Source organism: Phyllobates terribilis, unplaced genomic scaffold (genome assembly GCF_046119375.1).
Source record: "Phyllobates terribilis strain yellow unplaced genomic scaffold, ASM4611937v1 Scaffold_5__5_contigs__length_657084704, whole genome shotgun sequence".
NCBI lineage: Eukaryota > Metazoa > Chordata > Amphibia > Anura > Dendrobatidae > Phyllobates > Phyllobates terribilis.
The window spans coordinates 183,535,239-183,549,121 of record NW_027362765.1 but is presented as its reverse complement, the minus strand read 5'-3'; the positions used below and the strand labels follow the sequence as shown (position 1 = coordinate 183,549,121).

Genomic DNA, 13,883 nt, shown 5'->3' with positions numbered 1-13,883 from the left:
GTGTCACCTGCTGTGTGTAGAAAACCTAATCAGATTACAGCTATTAATTACTAGTCGGGGTGTGTAAATCATGAATGTGAATGAATTAGAAGGACTTTTCTTGTAAAATAATTCTGAAAATATTGATGGACAGATATTCATTTGACATCAGAGGGGGTGATCATTCTATAAAAAGTCATGGCCGATCTTTAAATAATGTTAACTTGGCCAACATCGTGCCTCCCCACTGTTTGAAAGAGCAGGGGCTTCATTATTCACCAGGGTCAGGGCTGTACTATTAGAAGCAGATGTGTTCACCATTGAGGCTTTGTTCCTAGACTTGACTGAAACAAACCTGCAATACCCAGCGCAGCGGTAGGGTGTGATGGTGCATACAGCAGCCGAAAAAAGGAAGGGGACTCCGCAGTTGCAGGCCAGGCTCAGCTTTGTTAGACGGCTGAATTATTGAGGGTGACAAAAGTTAGAAGCCAACTGATCGACAATGATGGTCTGTCCATCAACTTTTTTTTTTTTTTTTTTTTTTTTAAAACTGGATAACCCCCAAGATATTCCGCAAAATAAAGCCCAGGTCTCTGAACTTCCTGTACGAAAAAAAAAAATTCTGAGTGTTCATAGAGAACCTGATACCTGAAATATTACAGGTTAGCCCTTGATTTGTATTAGTGGCTAGGAAATAATGTTCATACTGTTGCAGATGTAATGGATCACAATGCTATATAGACTTAAAGGGGTAATCCCAGTGTAATAATAAGAATATTAGCAAATACCTCCAATTAGAAATGTAGAATAGTTATTCTGATTCACTATGTCTCTTACCCCATGTGCAGGCATTGCAGTAGCTTAGGCATCCATGGTTACGACCACTAGCAACTAGCTGTCACTATATCAGTGGTCGTATCCATGGATACCTAAGATCCTGCAATGCCTGCACATGAGGAAAGAAACATAGCAAATCAGAAGAACTATACTACATTTCTAATTGGAGGTATTTGCTAATATTATTAATTTTTATTATTGCACCTACTATATATTAGGATAGGATCTTGGAGATGGGAATAACCCTTTAAATGAATCCCGCAGTTACCTTTAGCAGCAGCTTCTTCCATGGCCTCTTTAGCAAGAGTCGCTATTGCCGGCCACACAATGTTTGTTAGGCGTTTTAATTGGTCCTAAATGAAATAAAAGAGCATCATTAAAGGGTGTCTTGTATTTTTATTTTTTCCATACTTAAACATGCTGCTGATCAGTGGGGGCCCGGGACTGGGACACCCACCAATCGCTCAAAACACTGTTCTGATGCGCTCACTTCTGCATGCAGCAGTTCGGAGTTCTTGCAGAAGCGCATGCACAGAGGCGTACTGTCTCAATAGAAAGTCTATGGTCCCGCTTCATAGAGACCAGCATTTTGCACAGCAGTCATGGAGACTCTTACTGAATTTGGCACAACTTTCAACTGCCTTGTACCACAGTAGGAAATGTACTCAGGTCAGAGACTGATGTAATTTATGCCACCTCTGGAATAAATTATGATGAATTTGTCGGCCGAAGTCAACCACTTCCTTCCCCAAGAAGTTCTGCTCTATATTCAAAAAAATTGATGAAGCTGGCGTAAAACGTCTATGAGCTGAGCAAAAATTTTGCGACATTTTAAACAACTTTACGCCAGAATTCTGGTGAAAATGGTTTGCTGAATCAATGAAGCCTAGGAGCTTATATATAGTGAGGATTCAGAAATCCAGAGAAGAAATCCACAGGGTATCCGCCACTAATGTTACCTGGTAATGGAATAAACTGACTGTATAGAGGTGATCGTGTGAAATAATGAGATTCTATAGAACGCTTTTCACCTTATTCCCAAACACTTTGCTGGCAATAGCTCTTCTGTCTATGGTCCCATCTTCACAGAGGATATCTGGTAATAAAAAATAATGGAATAAACCACGTCATTCACGGACATCATTACAATTAGTAGGTGCAATCAAATCAATAAGTGGCGACAGAAACTACAATCAACGTAACCAATAAACATGGAAAGCTTCTGTCTGCAGACTTATTTATTCAAGAGGTTTTGGGTTGCAGAAATCCCAGACACTTGGCTCAAACAAACCATGCTTTACTCACCTTCCCCAGGTCTAGCGTTGAGCCTCGGCCAGTGCAGCCAACCTCGAAGATCAGTGTCTCTGAGCGGCTCGTGCCGCCAACTCTAGGAGAGCTGCTGAGCTCAGTTATTGGCTGCAGCGCTGTTGATGTGATGTCAGCACTGCAGGCAATAAAAGACATCAGGAGCAGCATCAGAGACTCAACGCTGGACCCGGGGAGGGCAAGTAAAGTACAGTTTGCTTTTTTAAACAAACTGCAGCCAAGAGACAAGGGCTTTCCGAAACCTGAAGACCCCTTTAATATTATACAATATACCTGAGCCAAACTCATCGATAACTTGCTGGTAGGCCGGTCCTTCAGGCTTGTAACTCTGGTGTCCCAACTTATCACAGTCTATTAAAGCAGCTCCCAGTTTCTCCAGTCTCTGTGCAATGGAGGACTTTCCACTGCCGCTGCCTCCCGTTAGACCGATGATATAAGGCCGGGAAGGGATGCTGGGGTTCACCTGCAGAAACAGATTACATTTAATGTGTGAATAAAGTGTAATTCCATTACACATCTCAGAAATCCATTATAGGATACTCATGATTTTTGATGCCCCCCAACTCTTTCGCTCAAATGAAGTAGCCTTCAAGATATTTGATAGAAGTGTATAGGCTTGAACAGAATTACAGAATAAATGCATTGCACAATGTTAGTTTACAGCGGTGATGTGGATTTTCCAAATATGCTGCAGAAGTGACTCCAAGCTTCATAAAGGGTACTCACATGATATGTAGTGCTGGTGGACTCCAAATAACGGGTGTGAAAAGCCCCTTTTGCTTTATGTAGATCTACTGTATACTCAGTTTAAACATGCCATTTAAAGGACATGTGGAAAAAAAGTCACCTAAAATAAATGGAAGGAGGATTCTTACAGCAGGGGTCTTCAGCAAGGTTCCCAGTAGCCGATTCCTGAAGCTCGAAGAGCTGATTTTCTCCTCTTCATTTTCAGAATGCTTGGGGTCTGTTACCAGCTGGATCTCATGGATGGTCAGTTCATCAAGCCCCTGAATAACACAAGACAGGAGTATATGATATAATACACGATTAAGGTAATATGGAAACCTTAAAAGGGAATCTCTCATCAGAAACCGTCCTTAAATCAGGTCTAGGTTTTCCATGCATTTCATTTTTTATGAAAATGTTGGCAATGCTTTTTTTTCCACATCATTATCTTTACCAAAAAAATTAAATGCTCAATCTTGCAATTTTCACACTGCCCACTGGGGATTTTTTTTAGACTCCTATATCCTGTTCTTTCAGGAAGAGTTTACAGCAGGCTCCTTATCAGCAGAGGCAGGATTACTATGACAGGTGTGTGTGTGTGTGTGTGTGTGTGTGTGTGTGTGTGTGTGTGTGTGTGTGTGTGTGTGTGTGTGTGTGTGTGTGTGTGTGTGTGTGTGTGTGTGTGTGTGTGTGTGTGTGTATGTATATATATATATATATATATATTACATACACAGTACAGACCAAAAGTTTGGACACACCTCATTTAAAGATTTTTCCGTATTTTCATGACTTTGAAAATTGTACAATCACACTGAAGGCATCAAAACAATGAATTAACACATGTGGATTATATACTTAACAAAAAAGTGTGAAACAACTGAAAATATGTCTTATATTCTAGGTTCTTCAAAGTAGCCACCTTTTGCTTTGATGACTGCTTTGCACACTCTTGGCATTCTCTTGATGAGCTTCAAGAGGTAGTCACCGGAAATGGTTTTCACTTCACAGGTGTGCCCTGTCAGGTTTAATAAGTGAGATTTCTTGCCTTATAAATGGGGTTTGGACCATCAGTTGTGTTGTGCAGAAGTCAGGTGGATACACAGCTGATAGTCCTACTGAATAGACTGTTAGCTGCTTTTTTTCTTGCCATAATACAAATTCTAAGTAAAGAAAAATGAGTGGCCATCATTACTTTAAGAAATGAAGGTCAGTCAGTGCAAAAAATTGGGAAAAACTTTGAAAGTGTCCCCAAGTGCAGTTGCAAAAACCATCAAGCGCTACAAAGAAACTGGCTCACATGAGGACCGCCCCAGGAAAGGAAGACCAAGAGTCACCTCTGCTTCTGAGGATAAGTTTATCAGAGTCACCAGCCTCAGAAATCGCAGGTTAACAGCAGCTCAGATTAGAGACCAGGTCAATGCCACACAGAGTTCTAGCAGCAGACACATCTCTACAACAACTGTTAAGAGGAGACTTTGGGCAGCAGGCCTTCATGGTAAAATAGCTGCTAGGAAACCACTGCTAAAGACAGGCAACAAGCAGAAGAGACTTGTTTGGGCTAAAGAACACAAGGAATGTACATTAGACCAGTGGAAATCTGAGCTTTGGTCTGATGACTCCAAATTTGAGATCTTTGGTTCCAACCACCGTGTCTTTGAGCGACGCAGAAAAGGTGAACGGATGGACTCTACATGCCTAGTTCCCACCGTGAAGCATAGAGGAGGAGGTGTGATGGTGTGGGGGTGCTTTGCTGGTGACACTGTTGGGGATTTATTCAAAATTGAAGGCATACTGAACCAGCATGGCTACCACAGCATCTTGCATCGGCATGCTATTCCATCCGGTTTGCGTTTAGTTGGACCATCATTTATTTTTCAACAGGACAATGACCTCAAACACACCTCCAGGCTGTGTAAGGGCTATTTGACTAAGAAGGAGAGTGATGGGGTGCTACGCCAAATGACCTGGCCTCCACAGTCACCAGACCTGAACCCAATCGAGATGGTTTGGGGTGAGCTGGACCGCAGAGTGAAGGCAAAAGGGCCAACAAGTGCTAAGCATCTCTGGGAACTCCTTCAAGATTGTTGGAAGACCATTTCCGGTGACTACCTCTTGAAGCTCATCAAGAGAATGCCAAGAGTGTGCAAAGCAGTTATCAAATCAAAAGGTGGCTACTTTGAAGAACCTAGAATATAAGACATATTTTCAGTTGTTTCACACTTTTTTGTTAAGTATATAATTCCACATGTGTTAATTCATAGTTTTGATGCCTTCAGTGTGAATGTACAATTTTCATAGTCATGAAAATACAGAAAAATCTTTAAATGAGAAGGTATGTCCAAACTTTTGGTCTGTACTGTACATATCAGATATATACATATCTGATAACACAGGATCCACCAATGACAATAGGTGATGTCACAGCTGAGCGTACTCCCCATCTTTATCTCACAAGATACTACAAAATATAGGGTCAGTGGCAGTGAATCAGTAAATGTTTTTTAGAGCACGCTCAAGCACATTGTAGAATACTAAAAAGGGTATACAACCCCTTTAACGGTAACATAAGTTAACATAATCGTGAAAGTCTTAATGGTTACATTTTCCAGACGTCTCTTATTCACGGACTGTCCTCCTCTTTGGGTCTCTTCGCTGACAACAATACAGTTCAGTTCTGGATCAGTGATTGAAGGACCATAAGGATCTGATATCGGCACTACGTCATATCCAAGAGAAGGCTTCACATCAACCAGGAACTGCGACAATTTTTCCACTCTTGTCTCATAGGGCTCTATCAGTTCCTTCAGGACCTTATCTGAAATATACAAAAAAAAAAATCATACAAGTTACATCAAAGAACACAAATAGAAAGTACTAAGCCTTGGACGTGTCAGGTGATAAAGGCCATATGAGAGAGTAAGACTATGGCCACGTTCACACATTCAGTATTTGGTCAGTATTTTACATATAGCAGGTGCAAGTGCTAGTTAGTTACCCCTTGAGAAAGGCTTGTGTCGAAAAGCACGTCGGGGTGATGTATACAGCGTGGGAGTCCCGCTAGTGGTCGACAGCCAATTGAGGTATTGTACACAGGACTCATAGGAACAACAGACATATATGGCTATCCACATATTACCTTATATGTTATACCTTGAACCTCATTATCTGGAGGACCACTTTCCAAATTCATGGACTTTCTATAATATTTAATAATAGGGTACCCCACTGTACTGTGCAGTCCTTTCACATTTTAATCTTTTTGTGTCTGTCCTATGCATCTCCTCTACTGACCATGATATGTTATATGTAATTAATAAAGTTTTCTATTTTTCTGATAATCATGGACTGTGTTGATAGTCATTTCTTGGCTGTTTAGCCCCTGCCTTTAAGTATTTTACCTCAGTATTTGTAAGCCAAAACCAGAAGTGGGTGAAAAATACAGATATGAAATACTGACCAAATATTGAATGTGTGACCGTAGCCTATCACTAAAGCTGGCCATGCACATTAGACCGCTGTTGGCCGAGGCTCATTCAGCAGATAGCCATCTCTTTCTACTTCCCCTTACACAGAAACATTCAGCTGGGACAAGCGAGCAAGGTAAGGGTGCAGTTACACTCACCGATTATCGTGAGCGAGCGCTCTTAGGAATGTTCATTGCCCAGTGTATACAGGCTGCCGATCACCTGATGAGCAAGTAAAACGCTTGTTCGTCAGGTGAAATGATTAATAATCTTAAAAATTATTATTCTCAGCAGCACATTGTCCTGTGTAAACAGCACTTGTGCTGTCAAGAACATTGACAGAATATATATACAGAACAAGCCAGTACCAATCATTTGATGTACATGTCAAGTAGGTCTGTCTAAAACAGGCTTTTAAATGGCTGCCAATCGGCAAACATGTAGCTAATCAGCGGTCATTTACCATCACCACCAGTAAGTGTAAATGCACCCTAATCTGGGTGGTAGGACTCCTCTGGCAGAGGCTTCAGAGAACAAAAGGGTCTGGCGTTTCAGTTCAACATACCCAATCCTTATCTCTTACCCCCCTGGAATTATATGTCTGGGTAAAATCACGAAGCCCCTATACACATCAAATGCTAGGCCAAACCCAATAGTTCTTTTTCATGTGTGGTTTAGAAATAGCAATTTGGCTAAAGAATAATGCCACTGGCTTTAAAATAGCTAATAACCTTTGGCGACATATGTAAGCTTATGTAAAAAAAGGGAGATGATCTAAATTGGACAGGTTTTACTGGTTTGTGGACCTTTTCCAGTGCCATCAGGCTCATAACACAGACTACAATACTATGAGGGGTCATGAGAACTTTACATGCCCATTAGATGCCCATAGATCTTCAATAGCTGTCATCTATGGGGAATGGCACCAGACAGCTCCTTTATAGAAGTTGCTCTAATGTGGCCTTGAATTCATCTGGTTGTCCGAATAAAATTATGAGCGTAAGGTTAGGTTCACAAGAGTGTATTTTAGGTCCAAATGCTGTTCGTGAAAAAACAGACAGTACACGGCGGCACTCTGCTGCTGTAAAAACATTGGACAAATTAGGGAAACATCGTCCGAGTTTTCTGGATGAACCTCTGATGATTTTTTTATACACTCGTGTGAACCCGACCTTAAACTCAGAGTCCAGGAGACACTTATTCAGACATTCAAAAGTGGTCCTGCACACACAGTGGCCATGAGGAACCTGATCAACAACATAAAGACCCCCCTAGATCCTGCAACAATCAGTAGAATGAGAGTGATGTCTGTACTCATCTTCTGTAGGAAGATCAGCAGATCTCAGGCTCATATAGAAACTGGTCATCTTTTTCGCAACTTCCTGCATTAAATTTGGCTTTCAAGCACTGACTGTCACAGTTGTCAAAAGAGGCTACTCACTATCCAACAGTTCTTTGTCAGCAACCCCGATGAGAAGACGCCTTTCTGACAGCAGACAACAAACACTCAATAGGATTTTATGGGCATTATGTAACCGATCAAAAGTGCCTCCAACTACGACATCGCTGTGACTCTGCAGAGGGCTTCCTTCTTCTGCTGCTTCCTCAACATTAACAATATCATCTTCAATTCCATACTCTGGATACAGTAATACTGATACGAGGTGAGGATTACAACTGTAACAGTTAGCCGCATATCGCTCCAGCTGCTGCTTGGCTGGGTTGTACTGCCCACCATCGCTGGTCTGGAAGTCCGTGAGGACCACCTCCGGGGGGTGAGAGAGGTTCTGAACAGAGGAAAGAGTTTGCTGGTTGTTGCTTTGATTTTTAATATTGGTTAACAGCACACGAACATCCAGATTCCTATGGAGATCAGCATCAGAATACACCTTGGATATGAGGCTGCAGACTTCAGGGGTTGCCGGGATATAGGTAGAAGTGGGCTGAGAAGAACCAGTCAGGAGAAGTCCAGGTTGCAGGTGGATGTACAGGGTATCCTGGACAATTTTGGCAGCAGAGGCAAGAATGGGGGCCAATCTCATGGACAAGGCAGAGAGAGGAGATGTTAAGACCAGCACACCCGAGCGAAAGGCAGACATTGCCGAAGATAACCTTTAAATAGAAATAAATTGTAAAAAAGAGTTTATTAATTCAGTTCTTTATTCTTTTCATACATGTTTAATTCAAGATATAGGCGACTTCTTTTAGAGCATGACTTTCCCAACAAAAAATCTGCCTTCACGTCACGGCTCCATCAAGCAACGTGCAATGCTATGCCTGCAATGTCACACAACTTTCAATGCAGCAAATTTCAAGTCATATGGGTCCCAAAGGGAGTGTGTCATAGGCTCGTGGCCACCAAACCAACAGCAAGTAATGTAGCCAGGCTTTAGCACTGTACACACGACCATGCCAAAACTAGATCTGCAGAGGGACAAGTGCATATAAAGCTGGACGCAGTACACCTTGCTCCTCTACGCATGACCAGTGAGGCACTGGAGACTGTCCTTGGCTGCACCGGAGTAATGCGCACGGCCACTAAGGCACTGGAGAGTGTCCTTGGCTGCACCGGAGTAATGCGCACAACCAGTGAGGCACTGGAGACTGTCCTTGGCAGCACCGGAGTAATGCGCATGACCAGTGAGGCACTGGAGACTGTCCTTGGCAGCACCGGAGTAATGCGCATGACCAGTGAGGCACTGGAGACTGTCCTTCCAGCACCGGAGTAATGCGCATGACCAGTGAGGCACTGGAGACTGTCCTTGGCAGCACCGGAGTAATGCGCATGACCAGTGAGGCACTGGAGACTGTCCTTGGCAGCACCGGAGTAATGCGCATGACCAGTGAGGCACTGGAGACTGTCCTTGGCTGCACCGGAGTAATGCGCATGACCAGTGAGGAACTGGAGAGTGTCCTTGGCTGCACCGGAGTAATGCTCATGACCAGTGAGGCACTGGAGACTGTCCTTGGCAGCACCGGAGTAATGCGCATGACCAGTGAGGCACTGGAGACTGTCCTTGGCAGCACCGGAGTAATGCGCATGACCAGTGAGGCACTGGAGACTGTCCTTCCAGCACCGGAGTAAAGCGCATGACCAGTGAGGCACTGGAGACTGTCCTTGGCAGCACCGGAGTAAAGCGCATGACCAGTGAGGCACTGGAGACTGTCCTTGGCAGCACCGGAGTAATGCGCATGACCAGTGAGGCACTGGAGACTGTCCTTGGCTGCACCAGAGTAATGCGCATGACCAGTGAGGCACTGGAGACTGTCCTTGGCTGCACCGGAGTAATGCGCATAACCAGTGAGGAACTGGAGAGTGTCCTTGGCAGCACCGGAGTAATGCGCATGCAAGTCAAGATGTATGGTCCTTGGTGTCACCCGGATAATGTGCCTGATGCCGATGGACATCTCTCCAAGGCAAGTCCTTTTATTACTTAATTCTGAAACTGCTGGTTTTGACCTGGGCATGTTGGAAACACTGAACCTCGGCTCCATAACAAATCATCGTATTTTAGTGGCTCCAAAACGAGAAAAAACTTCCCTTTAAGAACACCGTTTCATTGAGATTTTCTTTCTTACTAGTTAAAAGAGGTTATGCAGAAATAAAAAAAATGTTTTTTCTCCCCACGATCTGTGCCTCATCGTCTATGGTTCTGGTATGAATACTGTGTGCTGCTATACCAAAATAACAGATAGATGTGGCACTATTTTTGAGAAAAAAATAACAGATTTTTATTCACTAATGTTAGAAAACCCCTTTCCAGATAAGCTGCAACAACTGAATAATATACAAACAAAAGCACACAGCAGCCTCTGAATACGCCAAAATGTATGCAAATATTGATATATTATATTTGGACTGCATTACTGCTATGCAATATCTATATCTATCTATCTATCTATCTATCTATCTATCTATATATATATATATATATATAATCGTCTTATCCCGTCTGTCTGTCTGTCTGTCTGTCCAGGAAATCCCGCGTCGCTCATTGGTCCGGCAGCGGCCAATCAGCGCCGCGGGATTTCTGAAAAAAGATGGCGGCCGTTAGCGGCTCATCTGCGGGACGGAGCTCAGCAGCGATGCAGCCGGGAGATGACCGGCGCGAGGCGCTCATCTCCCGACCGCCGGCGACGCTGACCTCCATGCGGCTAGGGTGTCAAGGGAGGACCGGGGAGCGGCACTGCGGGTCAGGATACTTCTGCTGCGAGCGCCCGCTCATGTCCCGGGTTCTTGCAGCGGAAGTAGCCGCACAGGCAGCGGCGCTGACCTCCATGCGGCTAAGGTGTCAAGAGGACCGGGGAGCGGCGTTGCGGGTCGGGATACTTCTGCTGCGAGCAGTCGCTCATCTCTCGGCTTCTCGCAGTGGAAGTAGCCGGACAGGCAGCGCCGCTCCCCACCTATACGATTCGCTGATTGGTCGCGATCTCTCACCGCGACCAATCACTGATCTTGGCCCAAAAGTTAAACACCGCTGTGCTGATTGGTCGCGGCCGCTGCCCGCGACCAATCACCGATTTGGGCGACACATTTAAATAGCGGCCGCGACCAATCAGCACAGCGGTGTTTAAATGTGTCTGCAAGATTGGTGATTGGTCGCGGCCGCTATTTAAATGTGGCGCCCAAATCGGTGATTGGTCGCGGGCAGCGTCCGCGACCAATCAGCACAGCAGTGTTTAAATGTGGCGCCCAAATCGGTGATTGGTCGCAGGCAGCGTCGGCGACCAATCAGCACAGCGGTGTTTAAATGTCTCTGCAAGATCGGTGATTGGTCGTGGCCGCTATTTAAATGTGGCGCCCAAATCGGTGATTGGTCTCGGGCAGCGTCCGCGACCAATTAGCACAGCGGTGTTTAACTTTTGCGGCAAGATCAGCGATTGGTCGCGGCCGAAGACCGCGACCAATCACCGATTTGGGCGCCACATTTAAATAGCGGCCGCGACCAATCACCGATCTTGCAGACACATTTAAACACCGCTGTGCTGATTGGTCGCGGACGCTATTTAAATGTGGAGCCCAAATAGGTGATTGGTCGCGGGCAGCGGCCGCGACCAATCAGCACAGTGGTGTTTAAATGTTGCGCCAAGATCGGTGATTGGTCGCGGCCGCTATTTAAAATGTGGAGCCCAAATAGGTGATTGGTCGCGGGCAGCGGCCGCGACCAATCAGCACAGCGGTGTTTAAATGTGGCGCTAAGATCGGTGATTTGTCGCGGGCAGCGATTTTGGCGCAAAAATTAAACAACGCTCTGCTGATTAGTCACAACCACCGGCCGTGACTAATCAGCAATATTGGCGCCAAATTTAAACACCGCTTCGCTGATTGGTCGCGGTTACCGGTCACGAATAATCAGCATTATTGGCGCCAAATTTAAATACCGCTTCGCTGATTGGTCGCGGTTACCGGTCACGAATAATCAGCATTATTGGCGCCAAATTTAAATACCGCTCTGCTGATTGGTCGCGACCGCCGGCCGCAACCAATCAGCATTATTGGCGCCAAATTTAAACACCGCTCTACTGATTGCGCCCGGTCGGCCGCATACATATTCTAGAATACCCGATGCGTTAGAATTGGGCCACCATCTAGTATACTTATAAAAACGATGAGAGCCCACTAGCCATGACAAAGCATACCTTTCTTTGATTGGACCCTAACCTAATATTTGTCAATCATGCCTCTCCCAGGCTAAAAGCCTAAAAATTAAAAAAAAACAAGCTTAGGCTAGGCTAAGTATATTAAAAAAAAAAAAAATCACTACTTTCACCCAGAAAATTCAGATGATTTTTTTCTCACTCGTCATCCGTATGCAGTCCATATACAATATGTTTTTATCATTTACAGTTTCCCATCTTCCAGAATTGCAATGTATCCATAAAAAAACCCTGAAACTATACCGTAGCTCTGTATGGCAAGTGATTTATTTTTTTTTCAGGGGGAGGGGCGCACCCATAGACGTGAATGCTCAAGTCTCATCTGGTTGACATAAAATCTAGTGCAAGCTGCAATCTTTTTCACACACAGATCAGGTCAGAAAAAAAACAAAACCGCTCATCTGCGGATCACTGGGGGCCTTATCACAGAAACTCCCAACGATCCCCAGATCTGGGCTCTGAGCACAAAGCTCCGCAGCCCTGTCCTGAATGAAGCAGAAGTGCACATGCACAGCCTGCGCTCCACTTATTGTCTATGAGACTGCTGGGTACAGCACTTGGCTATTTCCAGCAGTCCCATAGACAATAGATGGAGTGGAGGCCAAGCATGTGCCCTTTGGCTCCATTCGGGACAGGGCTGAAGAGTCTGTTCTCAAGGTTCCAGAGCCATCAGTGATCAGCAAGTTATCCTACATCCTATCGATAAGGGATAACTTGATTTTTGGGGGAATAACCCTTTAATATGGAGTTCTCTGGGTAACTTTGCTGTTATGTTAATTGGACTTCCTGGATATGGATTGAAAAAGCCCTATAAAACCTCCAATGCTAATTGGCTTGACCCAGATTAATATACATATATTCATACAAAAACTTCTGGAATATTGATGCTGAAAGAGATCTGCCATTCTTATCTCTCAGCAAACACTAGGTAACAGGCTCATGGTTTCTTTCTCTGCTGACTTATTGCAGTAAACTTGTATTTTGTTCTTAAAGGAGATGTTTCATCAAGATGCCCGGCTCCATAATGTGTTATAGACAGGGATCGATCACTGTGGGGGACGTGCACTATGTACGGACAGGTGTAGGTGGGTCACAGATAGCAGCACTGGGCAGACTCATGTACAGCTGCACATAAGGAGACTATGGGCAGCAGCAGGCTGCATACCTGAGCACAGGCTAGCTACACCTGAGTCTGTACTGTCACCTAGGAACACATCATACATACATGACTCCGGCCTGTGCCATCCATACGTACACCGAGGGGACTCCTCCAGCACGCCGCCCCCAGGAAGCTCCAGATGCCCCGGCACCCCCTCCACCACCCGGCTCCTGCACTTCTCTCTTTGACAGGTCTCTGCTTTTTTTTTTTCTTCAATAACTTTATAACAAAATGACAAAAGAACACTGAACAATGCCCGTAGAGTAGTCACGTGACCAGAGTCGGTTACTAGAGGCAAAACTGAACTGCTCGTAGGAGAGCCGGAGTGGGAAGGCCGCCATTTTCTCGGCGACGACTTTTCTGACGTGTGGTACAAAATGATGTCCCTCTAGTGAAAAAAGAGCTATGATTATGTGATTCAGCAACATATAGAAATGGTAGAACGGGTGTGAGAGATACCTTGCTACATGAATATTAGCGACATTGTGCTGCTAAGTGTATGAAAAAATAGCTTGTAGGAACTGTCCTCAACTAAGTAAAAGCTGAAGTAAAGTGTTTTACCAGCAATTTACTTATATACCCTAGTCTAGGTTACCACACGAGCAGTATATATATCAGCAGCATGCAAATATTACATTACCCTTATTTATATATGCTTCTATATAATAACAAACTGGGTAATTGTCAGTCTGAGCCTATCTATTACCTGTCTATCTATCTATCTATCTATT

The 13,883-nt window shown here is 44.4% G+C and overlaps 1 protein-coding gene across 4 annotated transcripts in view; it reads right to left on the bottom strand.

Moving 5' to 3' along the window:
* The window catches only part of COASY (Coenzyme A synthase), a 96,849-nt gene extending 83,457 nt beyond the window's left edge, over positions 1 to 13,392 (bottom strand). For 3 of the 4 annotated variants that reach the window (XM_073683578.1, XM_073683577.1, XM_073683580.1), the window contains exons 1-7: positions 13,219 to 13,383; positions 7,777 to 8,447; positions 5,472 to 5,686; positions 3,018 to 3,149; positions 2,416 to 2,605; positions 1,848 to 1,912; positions 1,085 to 1,169 (exon numbers count right to left, since the gene is read on the bottom strand). In XM_073683578.1, coding sequence (XP_073539679.1) covers positions 1,085 to 1,169; positions 1,848 to 1,912; positions 2,416 to 2,605; positions 3,018 to 3,149; positions 5,472 to 5,686; positions 7,777 to 8,447; positions 13,219 to 13,238 — 1,378 coding nt within the window. In that variant the 5' untranslated portion in view covers positions 13,239 to 13,383. Of the gene's footprint in view, positions 1 to 1,084; positions 1,170 to 1,847; positions 1,913 to 2,415; positions 2,606 to 3,017; positions 3,150 to 5,471; positions 5,687 to 7,776; positions 8,448 to 13,218 lie in introns of all 4 variants that reach the window. The other variant, XM_073683581.1, reaches the window with a different exon arrangement.
* Between the last annotated feature and the right edge of the window lie 491 nt (positions 13,393 to 13,883).